At 45.2% G+C, this 18,666-nt stretch overlaps 1 protein-coding gene across 3 annotated transcripts in view; it reads left to right on the top strand.

Annotated features, from left to right (window-relative positions):
- The window catches only part of KCNAB1 (potassium voltage-gated channel subfamily A regulatory beta subunit 1), a 383,573-nt gene extending 367,559 nt beyond the window's left edge, over positions 1–16,014 (top strand). For all 3 annotated transcript variants that reach the window (XM_070509613.1, XM_070509614.1, XM_070509615.1), the window contains exons 12-14: positions 4,428–4,548; positions 9,886–9,974; positions 15,181–16,014. In XM_070509613.1, the coding sequence (XP_070365714.1) occupies positions 4,428–4,548; positions 9,886–9,974; positions 15,181–15,270 (300 nt within the window). In that variant the 3' untranslated portion in view covers positions 15,271–16,014. The remainder of the gene's footprint in view (positions 1–4,427; positions 4,549–9,885; positions 9,975–15,180) is intronic.
- The last annotated feature ends 2,652 nt before the right edge of the window (positions 16,015–18,666 follow it).

Below are 18,666 nucleotides of genomic sequence, written 5' to 3'. Positions count from 1 at the left end.
TCATAACCCCACTTCAAATCCTTTAATGACTTTCCAATCATTGCTTATAGGACAAAACCCAAACCCCACAGAAAAACATCCAAGGAAATACCCTTGGGATCTAACCTGAGCCCACTTTTCCATTCTTGTTTCTCTCCATATCGTATTACTTCATTTTCCACCCAAATGCACTGTACTCTCTTTTGCCTCCCAGAAACGTCCTTCTTTTCATTCTGTTGTAGAAGCTCTCCTCATCTCGAAAGACAAAGTTTGGTTGTCTTCACCTCTGTGAAGTCCGTTCTCACTTTATAAAACTGAGTTATTTCCGCCTTCCTCCATTATTCCATAACCACTTCTTACAGAGTCTTAGAATTCTCTGGTTGCAAGCAATACAACTTAATTCAAACTAATTTAATCAAAGAAGGGGGACACATAGGCCCTCCTTGGGAAGGATGGAGTGGGGATGGCCTCAGGGGCGACTCCATCCAGAGACTCACACTTTGTCAGGACTCTCCTTCTCCCCTATTTCTCTCTGCATGTGGGTGTCACTTTCTCCTACTGCAAATGGGTCTCTCCATTTAGGCAGCTTATGTCCTTAAAGGCATGTAACCTGTGAGAAAAGAGATCTCTTCATCAGCTTCGGTCTAGAGAAGACGGGCCAAGCTTGGGTCATGTGTCAACCTGTTAGACCAATGACAGTGGCCAAAAGGATAAGATGCTGTGATCAGCTCATGTAATGCAGCTCACCTTTCTAAAAGGAGGCAGTACCAACATGGCTTCTGAGGAGATCACTGAAGGGGGTACCCCAACTGCAAAACACTTCTCAAGTTACCGGACGATGTGTGAATACCTCTAGCACAGAAACTGAAACTGACTCATGAACTCATTACAGAGCCTGGCACATAATAGGTACTCAATAAATGTCTATTTAATGAATGCAATAGCCATAACAGAAGATCAACAAAGTCTGATCAAGAGACAGGTGTGTAGCTTTTAAATAGAAATTTTAAAAAGAAATGAAAAGTGCAATGAAATTTATGGGCAGCACTTCCCTGTTGTTAGCAATCACAAAACTATGTACCCCTCCGTCACAGGAAACATGCAAACCTAGATGAGTCAAAGTCAGGGGAGAGGGCGGTGCAAGTACACCAGGAGTGCACATGAGGAAACTAAGAGTATTGCACATTATAGTGTAATTTCAGAGGGAAAGTTTTCAGCTCCAGCATTTTGCCCACAGATTTCAACCTCAATAGTGAAGACTCTGCTGCTCTTTTGAGCCGAAGCCTTTGGTGTTTAAATAGAAATAGTCAATGATCTTGGATGTTAAATTATTCTCAACAAGGTCTAGAGATGAAATGTGCCTGATTCTGGCCATGGCTTTATAGTTGCTGCCTGGGTTCCAATCTAGGACTACCAGCCAACTGAGGGCTTAGGGGCCAGTCTCATAGACTATTCCCACACCAGTATCATTACCTATACAACGGGGTCGCCTAGATAATGGTCATAGCATTGGAAGATGGCAAAGAAATAGGCATTAGGAAAATTTAGGCAATTTTATGACTTATGCATAAAGGTAATAGCCCACTAACCTGGGGAGAGAAGCTCATCCAATTGTTCCCTTGGCGAATATTTACTGAGTAGCTGCTCAGTGCTGGGCCCTGTGCTGAGTGCTGAGGATACAGGCAGGAATGGGACAGTCTCATCCCTTGGGGAGTAACTCAGGGACTTGCTAGAGAGACAGACACATGAGAGGGGGAATTCTGAAACACCGTGGAGTCACATGGGACAGTCAGCAAAATTGTACCGGATTAGGAGGGGTGTCCACACTCAATCTGAAAATTGAAGAGATTTATCTTCACCCTGTGGAGCCCTGATTTCCTGGACTCCTTCCTCACCACCCCCTCCTCTGTGCCAACCACTGTGTCAGGACTGGAGATGTTGAGACAAACGAGAAGCCATCCCTGCCTTCCACTTAGTTAGAAAGAAAGATCACCACGTAATCAAACCACTGCAGTGCAACGGGGTGAGCCATACAAGAGGGCTGGAAGAGGAAATGTCATCTTTTTCTTTTTTTTTTTTGAGGAAGATTAGCCCTGAGCTAACATCTGCCGCCAATCCTCCTCTTTTTGCTGAGGAAGACTGGCTCTGAGCTAATATCTGTGCCCATCTTCCTCTACTTTATATGTAGGACGCCTGCCACAGCATGGCCTTCTGAGCAGTGCCATGTCTGCACCCGGGATCCAAACCAGCGAACCCCAGGCCGCCGAAGCGGAACGTGTGCATTTAACCACTGCACCACCGGGCCAGCCCCATGGAAATGTCATCTTTTGACTCATGGATTATGGCCCACGGCCAGCAAGCTGGGTTTATTTTTGTGCACAATCACATCCACCACCAATTTTCTTACAAAAGACATTGGCTCACTTCCATATTTAATTAACATTTTAATCAAGCTTCATCTCCTCCCTAAGTTAACATTTTCCCACTTGTAAAGCAGTTAAAGCTATTTATTTCCAAAATACTTTTGTTTTTTTGGTATGAGGAAAGCAGTATAAATACCATGCATCTACTTTTTAAAAACCCTAACCTGTTTATGTTTTCCAGTGATTAAAGCAACAATGAGATTTATAGTGGAGGGAGTGGGGAAAGAGGGACTCAATAAATAGAATGTTTGATGTTTGTTACTTTTAGAAGTCTGTTGCTCAATATGTGTATCACACACATACACATATGCATACATATAACTTATAACCTAATCCTAAGAGTAAAAATGCATTGCACATAAGATTTCAAAAATGGAGTTTCACAAGATTGATGCATAAATCAGCCATTCTCTTTATGTGTGTGGTATATATGGAAACCTCAGAAACTCTCCCAGTTATAATAAAAAGCAATTTAATTGTTCAAAAAGCACTTGGCTTTTGGTTTTCAACCTCTTTTTCTTTTTCATTTGAATAACATTCAGAGATACTGGTCCCTTGACAGATGTTATGAAACTCAAGTGAGGACTGGTGATGTTTTTCCCATTGAGGACAGCAAAAGTAAGTTCAGGGCTCTCTGACGGACCCCGCCCAGTTGTCTGGGCAGGAGGGCTGCTGGGCCCCCATCACAGTACTCGTTGTTCATGATTGTCCACCTCATCACCGCTGGCACCCCTCCTGCTGGAAGAAGCTGAGCTTTCCCAGAGCTGAGGCCGGGCAACTCTTGGCCGTCTCCCTAAGCAAACTCGCAAGTGAGAAGCCAGACCATAAGCCTTGGAGATCTGAGAGGCGAACTGAACTGGGGCAGCTCGACCTTTCTCTTTTTCTCATCTGCAAAACCATTCCAAAAGTTATAATAAAACATAATGTGGTTACCCTTTTCTTTGGAAATACTGTCTTACGCTAGTGAAAAAATACTTAAAAAACACAAGCCAGCAGCCCATTGAAATCATGTGGCTGGAGCATCCGCTGCCTTTGGGAAAGTAGAAGCACCGGTGGCAATTAGGTCGCCAATCCAAACGGAGAAAGTCCACCCTGCACACAGTGGGGTGGTTGTTATTATTTTCACTAAAACAGACTAACAGAGTCTTACTAATCTTCTTTTCCTCTGGGTGTTGCTGCTTGTGCCAGCTTTGTATGGAAGAGTCTATTCCTCATTTCATAGTAAGAGCAGAACCTTCTGGAAAGTAGGGTATTGAGAAGGTCTAAAAGATTTTTCTCCTTATATTTATGAAATGAGGCTCACTTTATAGTCTACAGATCAGAGTCAGTCTCCTCTCATAGGTTTTCAAGAAAAGTTTCCCATTTTGAGTTTCCTCGCCTTTTTAAGTTTCAATTATTATACAAAAGGTAATACACATTTGGGAAAGTCTTTCTCCACTTTAAAATCTAAACACGTGCGTGGTGCCTTTCAGTTATACCATGTCTGCTTCTGGGAAGGAGCTGAGAAAGCTAACAATAAAGCCCCACTGTAAGAACGTGAGTCGAGGAGAGACTGAAGACAAGAGGGAGGCAGATGGTTATAACAAGAACATAAGATAATGCCTTCAAGTAGAAAGCTTGGCGCCCAGCTTTCCTGACAAAAAGGAAACATCACAGACTTTGGTGAAATGTAAATTTTTTTTTCGTTCTTGCTACATTCCAAAATTTCTGTGGCACTAAGGACTGCCATTTCCTCCACTTCAAGGACTAGATATAATCGATTATATGTTAGCACTTTAACAAGTTTTGTGCATGTTGATGGATTTTAATGGTGAATATTAGTCAAAATCAATCTGTTTTGAACCAATAAACAAGGAGCGAGACCATGGGGAATATTTCTTGGTGTGAAGGCACAGGTGCCCTTGTCACCAGGACACACAAAGGTCAGAGTCAAGAAGATTCAAAAATTCACCGTAAGATTCTTATATTTTATTGCATTAATAATCTTAGCAGGCATTAACATGTCAATATTCTTCTTATTCCTAGTGCTACCAGTGGTTGAAGGAAAGAATCGTAAGTGAAGAAGGGAGGAAACAGCAAAACAAGCTGAAAGATCTGTGCCCGATTGCTGAGCGTCTGGGGTGCACGCTGCCTCAGCTAGCCGTGGGTGAGGAAATCACTGGGGGATGTGCTCCGTGGACCACAGGGAAGATGGTCCACCCACATCATTTTATCTTGATAAAATACTGTATGGGCAGGCTGAAGCATAAGCTCCTGGTTGATACTATCTAAAATGAGGTTTTCACAGTTCCCCAGAATTTTCTATGTGCTAAAACACTTTTTTCACTTCCTTCCCCTGTCCCTTGTAACAGTTTAAACAAGAACACGTCAGTGAAACTGCTCACATCCTCACCGTGTCAGGCGTGAGCCCTCTGAACCGTGTAGTGACATCCATTTCTCTGGCTCAATTTTCCATCTCTGGAAGCTCAGGCGGGGGTGGTGAGAGGCTGAGGAGCAGAGCAGGACAGAGGCCCGCAGGGACAGCTGATCCTAGACGAGCAGCTTCACCCCGAGACATCCGGGGACCCTGAAAATTGCTCTTCTATCTTTGTGGAGTCAATCATAGGTCATGGTCACTGGTAACAACTGAAAGGCACAGGCACCAGCATGTCCGATAGAAATCTGATGTGAACCACGTATTTAACTTTAAATTCTCTAGTGGCAAATTTAAAAAAGTAAAAAGAAAGTAGGTGAAATTAATTTAATAATGGATTTTACTTAACCAGTATAGCCAAAATATTATCATTTTAACATGCAATATAAGAAGTTATTGAGATATTTTACAGTCTTTCTTAAGTCTTAGAAATCCAGGATGTATTTTATACCTACAGCACATCTCAATTCAGGCTAAACGCAGCTCATTTGTTCCATAGCCACTCACGTGGCCAGTGGTTAGGCATTGGACAGAAAAGCATTTAGACTTGTGGCACCCTTGCTGGGGGCTATTTGCCAGGCTCTGTGATAAGCACTTTATTCATTGCCTAGTCTCCTTAACGGTCAGAAAATCCTATGAGGTATATACTTTTACTAGCCCTAACTTACAGATGTTAATGGAGCATTTGCTATTATCTTTACTTTACAAATGAAGAAACTGAGGACAAAGAATTTATGTGGTAGCCATGGGAAAAGAATAAGATGGGTGTTGATTCTACAAAATACTCCTAAGGCTTAAGAAATAACAGGAATTGGGACAAATCAGATACAGTGACCCAATGAAATAAAAAGCTCAAAATAAGTTCAATGCAACTAAAATAATTGAATAGAATATTTGCTATTGCTTGACCTATCTGAGGTTGCAAGGCAGGAAAATGGTAGCTGCAGGTGACCGTTACAGAAAGATGCAAATAGGAGGTGGTTTTTAGAGGGGAAACCATTTATCTAAGTATGTATATGACTGTTGCTTTAATCCTTTCTTCCAAAAAGCAAAAAGTCAAGTATCTTTAACGTGATTAGTTAGCATCTCTCCAGCTTTAACGAGCGCAGTGAAAAGTATTAGTTATTTGACCATCACAAGTCATCTAACCTGATAGCAATCTCTCAATTGTAAAATGGGTATAATAATACACACCTTACAAACTTGCTAAGTGAAAGGAAATTATATATGTAAAGCAAAGAGGTGGTGTTCAGTAAGTGGTAAGGACGCTAATGAAGATGGTGATGTTTTTCCAAAGAATGAGACACCCCAGACCTGAGTCTGTCCACTCCTAGCCATGGCATGTGGTCAGATAATAGGCATAAAGAGAAACATCTGTTCTTGAAATGCAGTCATAAATATGGTTTTTAGGTGGTAATGTGAAAGTGAGTATTGAGTTTTTTTTTTTTTTGAGAAAGATTAGCCCTGAGCTAACATCTGCCGCCAATCCTCCTCTTTTTGCTGAGGAAAACTGGCCCTGAGCTCACATCCGTGCCCATCTTCCTCCACTTTACACGTGGGACGCCTACCACAGCATGGCTAGCCAAGCAGTGCCATGTCCGCACCCGGGATCTGAACCAGAAGGTGTGAACTTATAACCGCGGCGCCACTGGGCCGGCCCCGAATATTCTATTTCTAAAGAGGAAATCTTTACAAAATTTAGACTTTCACTGGATATTAGATATACCTGAAAGACCCTCTTTACAGAGTCTGAGTTTAAATTAAAACATGCTGTGTTGCTCCTTTCCCTCCCTCTGTGCCCCCAGATGTCTTGTCATGTTTTTCTTTCTTTATAAACAAGTAGTTTTGTTTTTAACCACAGAACTCTCAAACCAAGACGGAAATTATTTCCAGGCATATTGCCTTTGATCTGTTAGAAGCGTGGAGGGGAGGTCCTCTCGCAGGAAACAAACTCCTTGAGCCCAGCTGTGTGGGGGTTCCCACGTCACACGCCTGCACAGAGTCAGCATTCACACTTTGCCCCAAACAGGCACTCCAGCGTGCCTGCTGCTGACACCTGGTTAGATGTCAGTCATGTAGTATCGTCTGCATGTGTTACCTGTGCTGTCGGCTAGCTCTGCCCAGTGGCTTCTCCTACACCCCGCAGCCCACAGTGGGAATCAGCTGTTGCTGACATCAGGTCATTTATGGGCAATAATTTTCCCAGTGCCTGCTTTTCCCTCAGAACTTCCACTATGCCAAAAAGAGTTCTAAGTGTGAAGCAGAAAATAATGTGGCCAAAAAACAAAAAGCCCTGAATCACTTGGCTTGTCGCCTTTTAGAGCATTATTTTGCCCATGTGGAAAGACTTAGTGATTGCCTTAAAAGGCCTGAGCACAGTAACAGCTTAAGAGTACCAGTTGACAGCAGGGCCTGAGCAAGTAGGGCAGAAGAGGTGCTGGGGACATCCATCAATGGCTCCTGCCTTGTTCATTCAACAAACAGTTAATAAGCACCTACTATGTGCAGATACTGGGCTGGGTGCAGAGCATCCAGCTGCAATAACACACATCCCACAGCCTGGTGGGCAAGTCAAAAAAATACACAGATAATTTTAACACAGTGCTATAGTAAAATAATTGGGAAGGGCATAGAGGGTTTTGGAAGTAAAGTATAGGAAGTCCCAACCCAGCCTGGGATGTAGGAAGGACTTTGGGAGAAGGCGGTACCCATGAGAAATCTCAAATGATGAGGAGATATTACTGAAGCAAAGGAAGGGAGGAGGCAGAGGGACATTCCAGGCCAAGGGACAGCTAGAGCCGAGGGCTGGAGGAGGAAAGCAGCACGACGTTTGGGGAGGGAGAGGGTTTACAAACAGCTCAGCGCTCCTGAAGCACAAAGTTCAAGGCAGGGAGTGAGGAGAGGGGAAGCTGGAGAGGCTCTCGGGTGAGGGTCGCAGGGTGAGAAGTGGGAGCTTCGTGTTACAGGACAGTGATGGCATCAGACACATGTTGAAGAATGTTTAACCAGGCAAGTGACACAATCAGATGTGCATCTGGAAGCACTGCTGCTGGACATGTCAAAGTTGTGTGCCGAGGCAGGACAATCCAAGCAAGAGGTCGGAAAACCAGTTGTGCAGAGAGAGAGATGGTGAGGGCCCGAGCGAGGGCAGCGGACAGCTGAGCCGGAGCGGTGATTCTCACAGGGTGGTCTCCACATCCACACAATAGAACACTAATTGGCAATAAAAGAAACAATATACTGACACTCGCTATAACACGCATAAACCTCATGAACATTATGCCCAGTGAAAGAAGTCAGACACAGAAGACTCATATTGTACGATTCCATCTAGATGAAATGTCCAGAAATGCTAAGTCTATTAAGGCACAAAATAGGTTAGTGATTTCCTGGGATTGGGGTTAGAAATGGGATAACCGTAAATGGCATGAAGGATCTTATTGGGTTGATGGCAGTGTTCTAAAACTGGATTTAAAATGGTGATGGTTGCACACTTGACAAATTATGAAAAATTATTGAATTGTACACTTAAAATGGGTAAATTTTACCTCAGTGAAGTTATTTACTAAAAAAAAAGCCTGGTCCCTGGATCCACAGCATCAGCACCACATGGTAGCACATCAGAAATGCAGACTTCCTGAGTCGGACACTCTGGCGGTGGCCCCCGGTAAACGATGTTTCACAAGCCCTCCAGGTGATTCTGACGAACGTGAAATTTGAGAACCACTGGACTCGAGAAATATTTAAGGGGGATAACCAACTAGACTTGGTAATTAAAAGGGAATGTGGGATCAGGAAAGGACAGTCCCTAAGGATAACTCACAGGTTTCCGGATTGGGAGGCGGAGTGGCTGGTGATGCCACCAAAAGAGGCTGGGAACAAGAAAGACAGGCTTACGAGTAAGTAGCCAGAAGTTTGCAGTGCCTGTGGGACACCTAGGGGGCATAGCCAGCAGACACTGCCTCTATGGGCCTATAGAAACTTCTAGTTCCAGGCAGCTACAGAAAGTCTCCTGTAACCACAAGGAGGTTCCTGGGAACCTTGGCTTCTGGCATAGGGAGAAGGGGACTGGGAGGTAAGAAAGGGGGGGTCTGGGAGTCTAAACTGACCTTTTCGAAGTTTAAGGAGGAAAGGGCGGACAGTAGCTAGGCAGGAATGAAGGGTCAGAGTAGGCTTATTTTAGAGTGGGAGAAGTTTGAGTATGTTTTGTTGATAGAGAGGAAGAGGACAGTAAGAAATCAAAAATCCAGGCAAGAGAGAGAGAGAAAAAAAGGATGAATCAAGTCCAAGAAAAGGCAAAAGGAGTTGGCTGCAGGGCAGTTTGGCTGCAGGGCAGTTTGGCCTTGGACATAAATAGCACATGGCGCCCTCCGAAACTGGAGGATGTGGATGTGAACTGTCAGGAATTAAGCAATATCTCACCAGTGAACTTAATTTTCTACATAAAGTCAGAGGCCAGGTCATCTGCAGAGAGCGGCGCGGTGGCGGACAGGGGCTGAACAGAGGATTTAAGGGTGGAGGTTGCTAGAGAGGCAGAGGAAAGAGGAGTGGGGGCTGGTGAGAGAGCAAGAGATAATCAACACAGGATGCACCTCGTGTCAGGAAGAAAGGGAGGTCCACAGGGTTGACAGGTAGCGAAAGACGAAGGACCAGACACCTGGAGTCTGCCAGGGCTCCGCGTAGCAGGTATAAAAAAAGTGAGAGTATGGGTAAGACGGAAAGAAGACACTGTGGGCCAGGATGGAAAGGGCATCCAGGCGCCTGCCGGGGAGCAGTGTCAGGGGTTTTCAGGAACAAGGACGAGTTCCTGGGGTGGTGGATGTCCCAGTCGTTGGGGCACAGCCTCAGGGCGAAAGCACACAAACCCTAAACACACAATTCAAATGCAGATTCTACCAAATCCTCTCCACAAAGGGGTGCTGCTGAGGTGTGCAATCCTGGAGCACACTGTCCATCCTCCCCACAAAGTTAGTTAAGTCTTGGTTGCACAACAGGAGCTATAGATGGTGTTTATACACTAATCAATTATCCTTAGTGCTCCGCATCTGACCCAGTGTTCTCTCTTCCCAGCATGGTGCCTGAGAAACGAGGGTGTGAGCTCCGTGCTCCTGGGGTCATCCACTCCTGAACAGCTCATTGAAAACCTCGGTGCCATTCAGGCAAGTACGACAGCCCTTTCCACAAACTCCAGGGAATTTCATGGTGTCTTTGAAGATGTCTCCAGGCAGTGTCCTGTCTCTCCCTACCTCTGTTCTTCATCGTGTCACAGCTTCCAAGTTGCATAAAAACCCAATATGGGGAACAGGCTACCTGTTCCTACATGGGGGGCGGAGGGGAAGTGGGGACAAAGACACAAGAAGCTCAGAATTGTAGAATACATGGGTCCATGGATGTCCTCTTCTTAACAGGCAATGCTCTTGAGACTCATTTCTCAGGAAGGTTTGTTTCTGTGTGGGTCAGTGCATTCCAAGACCCAAGCACTGATGCACCTGGCGCCTGGGCTCCCAGTCCTGCCCATCAGAGCCTGTTTAATAACCTGCTCGAAACGTAATAGCCAGAGCACAATACTCATACATCACTTCGTTTGTTCTTTCCACAAATGTTTCCTGCCGCTCCACAGTGTACCAAGCCCCTCCTTTCTGCCCCCATGGCATCCTCAGCCCTCCTCCTCACAGCTCTTAGGATAACAAGGATCATGCCTGTCTCCCTGCTGGGCTGGAAGGCCCCTGAGCACAGAGACCTGTGTCTTTCCTGCTTCTCCACTGACTTTCCAGTTCCCAGCATACTAGATGGCCCTTCCTCAGCACTCAAGAAATCCTGTTGAATGAATGGTTTGACACATTTTAAGAGAAACACAAATTCTATTTTGGGCTTCCAGGGTCACACCTCCCTAGCAGCAAATTCAGAAGGGCCCATCTCCACTCCCTACCCAGTGTGGATGCCTGAGGCGCAAGGCACTGGATGGAGCCTGGAGGGACAGGAAGAGGGCAAGTGGGAGAGGTGTTCCTGGGAGTTTTATCTGACGAGACGGGTGGGGCTGGCGGCTGATGCGACCATCCCCTCCCCCAAAGGCCACGTCTCAATCCTGAGCCCGCCCCACTCTCAGCCCCACTCGGGGCCTGCCCAGTCCTCTCGCCATAGCCACCACCTGCCCAACAGGTAAGGTGCCTGTTTTCCTCTAGCTCCCTGGGAAACAGAACTGTCTCCCAGCTGCTCCCGTCCACCTGTCCCTGAACAGGCAGTGAGCCCTGGCACCTCTCCCAGAGGAAACAGACAGAGGGGGGACAAACTGGATTAAAGTTAAAATGTTTAAAAACCATTTTGAAGGGTAGCCCAGAATATGCTGGGAGTAAACGGTGCAGCCCCGCTTCCCCGCCACCACCTTTCCTAGGGCTGTGCAGCAGGGTCATGGTCTCTGCCCCTCTGCACCCAGGAACCACTGGAACTCCTCCTGGGAAGGCCACCCCCCTTCTTTTCACTTATGCTCTGGGAAAGACGAAGGCCACACAAGGAGGAGAAAGAGGAAATGGGGAGCAGCCTGTACACAAAAGAACTGAAATTCAATCCAATGATCTCAGCTCCACTAGTATTTACTGAGCACTGAGTCTGTCTGCACCCGGCCAGGCAGGGAGCACGGAGACACCAACAGCAGGCCCAAGAGCTGGCTGAGAGCAAATTAAGAAACCCACCCTAGGTTCCTTCAGCAGATTCGAGAGCCTATTACGTGCAAGGCCCTGCAGACACCACAGGAAACAAGAAAGATACTGTCCAACCTTCAAGGAGCTTTCCTTCCAGTGGGAGAGAGACAGAATAAACAAACATATGAGATAATTTCAAATTGTGAGAAGGGCTATCAAGTAAATAAGGAGGGTGCTGTAATAGAGACTAATTGAGAAATGGGTGGGGCTACTTCAGATAACATCCCTGCCGAAGGCCCCTCTGGGATATGTGTATTCTGAAGCCTAGAAGATGAGGACGCAGGATGTGGAAACCCAGGAGAGAGCACTGCAAACACAGGCAGAGCAGTGCAGACGGCCCGAGCCGGGAAGGAGCCTGGCTTTTCCCAGAGCTGCCAGCCTAAGGCCAGCATGGCAAGGTGGCGACGCACTGGAGACGCAGGCAGGGAGATCTCACAGGACACGAGAGGGGTCAGTTTTGTTCCACATGGAACGAATCCTCTGGAGGGTTTTAAGAAGAGGAGGGACATGCTATTACTTGAAGTTTTAAAGATTGCTCTGGCAATCTTTGTATGGAAAGTAGAATGAAGCAAGACCAGGACTGCTGTCCAGGTGACAGGTTATGGGGCGTGGATAAATTAAGACGGTGGCCATGGAGGTGAAGTGGACAGATTCCGGAGGCTGTGGAAAGAAAGACAACACGACTTGCTGATGGCTTGGCAAGGAGAGGAAGGAACTGAGGATTCCCGTCACGCTAATTCAGAGCGGTCCCTGCCATCCCAGGGGGAGTTAACACTGCCTGGGGAGGGTAAAGAGGCAGCTCCTGGGCTGTGGGAGACTCCAGGAAGCTAAAGATACATTTCAGAGGAAAACTCTGAGTCACTCACCTTCCCAAAGCATTTCCTTTCTAGCAAGTCTCAGGTGGTGGCAGGATGGGGCTTCCATGCTCAAAGGGTAAGGGAAGAGGGATGTGATGCATACAGGGAGGCTGCTACCACAGGGCTTACCATCCCCTCCCCTTTCTACTCCCACCTTGGTCAGCCCAACACCCAAGATTCCGCCCTAGGCAAGCTGGCATTGGGCCCCTGGATATGATGAAAGTAGACTAGGTGGCTGGGGGTTCCCAGTAGCAGTGGGATTGGCTGCAGGACAGAAAGCATGTAGTGCTAGCAGTTGAAGGAAAGGAAATTTCTAATGGGTACAGGAAGGCAGCTGCAACAAGGCGTGGAATGTGCCCAAGGTGCGCACACACTGGAGGAGCATGTATAAATCAAAGCCAAAAGAGATGGGGGACTGGAGAGGAGAAACCACAGCCGCAGGCAGCCCGCCATCGCCGGCACAGGGCCACGTCCTCTCCACTTCCACCTAAACAGTGGGTAGAACTGCCTCCACCCCACCAGCTGTAAAACCCTGAGACTCTCCATCGCCTCCTTAGTAAGATCCGGGCCCCTGAGCAGTCAGGCCCTCTACAGCCAGGGCACATCTCCGCTCCCCGCTCCTCCCCCGAATCCTAATCTCCAGCCGCAATGAACTACTCAGATCCCCAGAAGTAATAGTGGTCCTCTGCCTGCAAAGTGTCCCCCACCACAGTCTGACAAAATCCTGCTCCCTCCCCAAGATCCAGCTCAACAGTGACCCAAACCTGGGAGGACTTCCCTAATACCGCCCGCCCCTGCCCTGCTGGCCAGGCCTCCCCTCACCCACCAATTACTCTAGTCAGTATAACACCAAGGTTGCAAAACTGGTGGCCCATGGGATATTTGTGTCATGTCTAGTAGATAAAAATGTTTTAAAACAGTTGACAACATTAAAAAATTGGGCAATTTCACATAAAATTCTGGATGTATGGCTTCTCCTGAAAATTTAGGTCTTCCAACACTCTCCGTGTTTTTCATGTTTTATTCAAGTACTTATATGCTTTCATTTTTTTAATGTTTAAATCTCTTCTGAGATTTATTTTGGTGTAATGAATGAAGACATTTTTTCTTCACACGGCTAACCCACTATGTTTGAGACACAAATCTTCCAACAAATCTAGTTTCTAGCTTTGGGTCTCACTGTTGCAGTCTCACTTGAAATAATACATTAGTTCAGATCCTCTGAGACTCCACAGCTGGTGGGAACTCGAACTCTCCCTTTAGCTTCGGTTAGGAAAATGTTAACCAAAACCAGTTTCCCAGGCTGAGTAGCTCCACAGCTCTGCCAAGCCCTGAGGTTTCTGAGGACAGCACTTGAGTGAGACCAGGTCACCCTGGCCAAGGCGATTGCAGCAGGGGAAGGGGGAGGCAGAAACCGCAAATTGGGCGTCATAAGTGTATTTCACCACAGTCTCCACACAGGGTCAGGCTATTCCTGTGAAAAAGTCTGCATCCGGCCCTCGTCTTATGGTGTAATGTGTGCCCTTGGCCCACTTCTCCCCATAAACGCTAGCCCCTGCGCCGGCCTCCTTTCCCAGGGCTTCGATTAGCATGTCCATGCAAATGACTCGCAAACCCTGGACTCCAGCCCTCCTCCCACGCTCCTCAGCTGCACTTCCAGCGGCCAGGCTGCCTACGAGTCATTTCTACACGAACTCCCAGAGGCACCTTTCACTCAACACACCCTGCTCCAAAGTTTCTCCAAATGACTTCTCCTATGCTTTCCAGTCCTGAGAACCTACATCAATAACCTTCTGGTCACCCAGCCTTGAAATCTTCCTCTTTCAAAGTGCCTCAGATCCACTCCCCTTCTCTACTCCACCGCCCCATCCTAGTTAAGGCCCTTGGTGTCACTGGCTAACATCTGTGTCCCCTTTCAATCTCCTCCAACTCATCCTTCAGATGGGGTCACTCCCCGCTGAGAAGCCCTGACAGTTTCCCCACTGCCTAAGGAATAGTCACAACTCCAAAAAATGGCATTCAAGGCCTTCCACACTTTTTACCCCAACTTCTCTTCCCCCTATTCCTACCACTTCCACACCTCCACCACTCACTCTATACTTATCACTCCATTTCATGGACTGTCCACTTTTTCATGCTATTCCATCTGCCTGGGATGCCTGTAAAGCCCTGGCCATCCTTTACCAGGGTTCTGACACCCAGTGGTGAAGAATCTCTCACCAGTCTCTAGACTTGTGCTGTCCACTACCGTAGCCTCTAGCCACAAGTGGCTACTGAGTACATGCAAGGTAGCTAGGCCAAAAGGAGATGTGCTGTACGTGTAAAATGTACACTGCACTTGGAAGACTTAGTACTTAAAAAAAAGGTAAGAATCTTAATAATTTTCTATAGGGCTACAAGTCAAAATATTAGATATAATAGAGTAAAACTACATATTAATTTCACCTGTCTCTTTCCACTTTTATAAATGTGGCCACTAGAAAATCTAAAATTACATATGCAGCTTGCATTATATATCCAGCAGCTCTGGATATATTTCTGTGAGCCCTCATTTATACCTTATGCCTTCATTTACTCAGTCAACTAATAATTACGAGCACCAAATATGGGCCAAGCACTTACAGGCACTGGAGGTACAGCGGTGAATGCAACAAGGTCCCTGACCTCACGGAGCCTACAGTCTGGTGGGGAGCGTACATTCTACTTGCAGTTTATAAAGGTATACAAGTCAAGATGACTTTGCTTAATATTGAGCACAAGAAACCAATTTCAAGCACTAACCACATCCTTTGTACTTCTCACGGTCTCAGGTTCTCCCAAAGATGACAACACATGTGGTAAATGAGATTGATAACATACTGCGCAACAAGCCCTACAGCAAAAAGGACTACAGATCGTAAGGCAGTGCAGGAGCCGCAGGAGCCGCATGGTTCCAACAGCGGTCTCCACCAGTACAGAATGGTGTTACTAGCCAGTCTTCTGAATCCCTTAGCAGCCTGCTGCTCAACCTCTAGTGTCCCCGGATCCTGAGGGGTCTGCTGTTGCTACCACTGTGCACCTGAATTATGAGCACATCTGAAATCTCACAACCAAGAAACTCCATTCTATTTTCTTCTTTGGACAGGAGTCGCCAGTCCTTGCGTTGCTCAGTACACCTCATGCTTATGCAGTGGGAAGTGTAGGAGGGGAAGACATGACCTTCAGGCATTTAGTAACTCAGAGAAGGCTGTAGAGATATATTTTTTCAAAGGAACAAAAGCCACAGATGCAATGTGGACTGCATTAGAAAGAGTAGCCTTTGTTCACTCAGAAGTCTTGCTTGAGAGAATAAGCAGAAACTTTACTTTTTTTCTATTTTCACATTCATGTTAGCAAGTTTTTTCGTCATTCAAAAAAATGAAAATTCCTAGGTATTTGCTCTCACTACCTTTTAAATATTCACTGTTGCTTGCCCCCAAGAATGACCCCATAGAGCAATTTATCCAAGAAGTCTATTAGGATGCTAACAATGCCATGTCTATTTACATGTAGAGATGGTAAAAGGACGCACACACCAATCTTTAGAGACATTGAGGTTAACTTATGAAAGGGAGGATTATACTGCTGTGGGAGCTTATCTTTGAATAAAGTGTATCTGCAATGAAGTGTTCATTTTTGACATTTTATTAAAATCTGCTTTATACTTTTGACTGCTTGTGGGCACAGCTTCTGCAAGATTAAATATTTGAACTTTAAAAATAAATATACACATGCTCAGTTTTCTAAGTAAACCTGTAAAATACCCAGAAAGCCCCATGTTTGCTGTTTAATTAGCACTGGGATTTTACAATATAACATTTGCTGTTTTTGAGGAGTTATGAACGTAAAAGTGAATCAGGGGCCTTCTGAAAAATGCTATTCCTACTCAGCATATGCTGGGTGAATTGACTTGCCCAATGAAAAGCAAATGTTGAAGAACTTCCTGACTCTATAAACACATTACCTGCACTACACCACATGCATGAAAGCTCTCTGCATGGATGGGGGCGGGGCAGGGGGAGTCTGGCCTTGCTGCAACCAGAAGCTGAGGTCTAACGAGCCCTGCCTCTATTGGCTCCCTACCCTCATGAATATTCCACTTGAAAAAAACTATGAGAATGCATTGTGTGTACCTGTAACAAGGGAGAAAACACGGGGTTGGGGGGGGGGGGATCCTATATCTCTATTCGGACATCTGAGCATGTACAAAATTCTAATTTAATTTTCTGACCAGCAGGTCTCCCATACAGAAATCACTTTGAGACTTACAGAAGAAATATACTATCAGCTTTAAATGCTCTTTTCTGCCATCATTTCCAGATACGTATTTCATAGTTAAGTTCTAAATCTTAAAATGTTAGTGTGAAATATCAACAAATTTCCTTTTTGATTACTACTATTCTAATAGGGAATTCTAATTCTAATAGGAAAATAGTATTCTAATAGGGAAATAGTTTGGGGTTTTTACCGAAGTGTATCAGATTAATGATGGAAATGGATCACTTTCAGTTGTTCATTGTGTATTCAACCAATCCAGTGAACCACTATATGTATAAATGAGCTAAAGTTGTCTAATTGGAACTGTCATTTAACTTATTAATTTGCTTAGAGTAATAAAAGCATTTGGCACATTTAATCTGTTTTTATCTGATCTTTCATTTAAGGCACTATATATATCCATCTCCATAAACAGGCAGGAAAAATCATTTAAATAAAAACTATGTTGGCAGGTAAGCTGCACTGAAAGATACCTAACAGAAAGCAGTTAGCAAGATTTAAATTGCAATGCAAACTTTTTTTCTTATTAATGGAGAAAATGATTACTACAGATACATTTCTCATTGGCTTTTAGAAATACACTGCACTAAGGTTATAGCTTCTCAAACTCATTTAAAAGAGCCTACAAATTAAAACCAAATACAAACAGTACTGCTTAGCCACGGAAACAGCTAGTTTTTTTAATATATGAATCATCTGCCATGGTAAATATACTAGATAAGAAATACATTTCAGTTACATCTCTAAGAAGAATTTCCATGCACTATCATTTTTTCTTTTCTTTTCTGGGAAGAATTCCTTGGCAGAGAATATACCATTCCTAAAGGTAAGCTGAGCAGCAGCCGTCCACATACTGAAATCTTGGTCAGAGGAAATGCAAACTAGAAAGCCTGTAACTGCCTTCCCACTTCAAGAACTGTCACTTCATCTTCATCAATAAAGTGCCAAAAGTCATCGGATAGATGTCAAAGATTCAAGGGACCTTAGCCACTTTCAAGGCCACCTCTCCTTGGCAAATGAAACCAGGCCTGGAGAGATGAAAGGACTCACTGAAACTCACACTGCTAGTTGATGGCAGAACCAGGTGTAGAACCCGAGTATTCTATGCTCCACTTCAGTGCTCTTTTAAGAATGACTTTCTTCCTTTAGCTTTAAACCTTTATGAAAAAGTAACCATGATGTTTTTACGTTAAAAAAGCTTGGGCATGATCCCATTACTGGGTATCTATCCTAAGAACCTGAAATCAGAAATCTCAAGAGTCCGTTGCACCCCTATGTTCATCGCAGCATTATTTACAATAGCCAAGACGTGGAACCAACCTACATGCCCAGAAACTGATGATTGGATAAAGAAGATGTGGTATATATACACAATGGAATACTACTCAGCCATAAAAAAAGACAAAATTGGCCCATTCACAACAACGTGGATGGACCTCGAGGGTATTATGTTAAGCGAAATAAGCCAGTCAGAGAAAGACGAACTCTATATGACTCCACTCAAAGGTGGAAGTTAGTATATTGATAAGGAGATCTGATCGGTGGTTTCCAGGGAAAAGGGGGTGTGGGGGGAGGGCACAAAGGGGGAAGTGGTGTACCCACAACATGACTAACAAAAATGTACAACTGAAATCTCACAAGGTTGTAATCTATCATAACATTAATAAAAAAAAAAAAAAAAAAAGCTTGGGCATGAATCCAAATTCAGGATCAGTTAAGAGGGAAAGATCAGAGATGCAATGAAAGCTCATTAAGGCCAGTGACATCTCCATGAAAATCTAAACCAACCACTCAAAACGCCCTCCTCATCTTCAACTAACTGCCCTGCTTGGAAGTCCACGGGGGTGAGAGATGACCTCTTACAGCCCAAACACATCTGTCTGCAGACTGGTTCTCGCGGTGGTCTTGTCTGTCTCCCCTCCCTTCGTGTCTCCAGAAGCAGCAGCGATGGGCACGACACTGAAAACAGACATGGGTGGGCAGGAGGGCACAGCAGGCAC

Source organism: Equus asinus, chromosome 5 (assembly GCF_041296235.1).
Source record: "Equus asinus isolate D_3611 breed Donkey chromosome 5, EquAss-T2T_v2, whole genome shotgun sequence".
NCBI lineage: Eukaryota > Metazoa > Chordata > Mammalia > Perissodactyla > Equidae > Equus > Equus asinus.
This window is presented reverse-complemented; position numbering and strand designations above follow the sequence as displayed.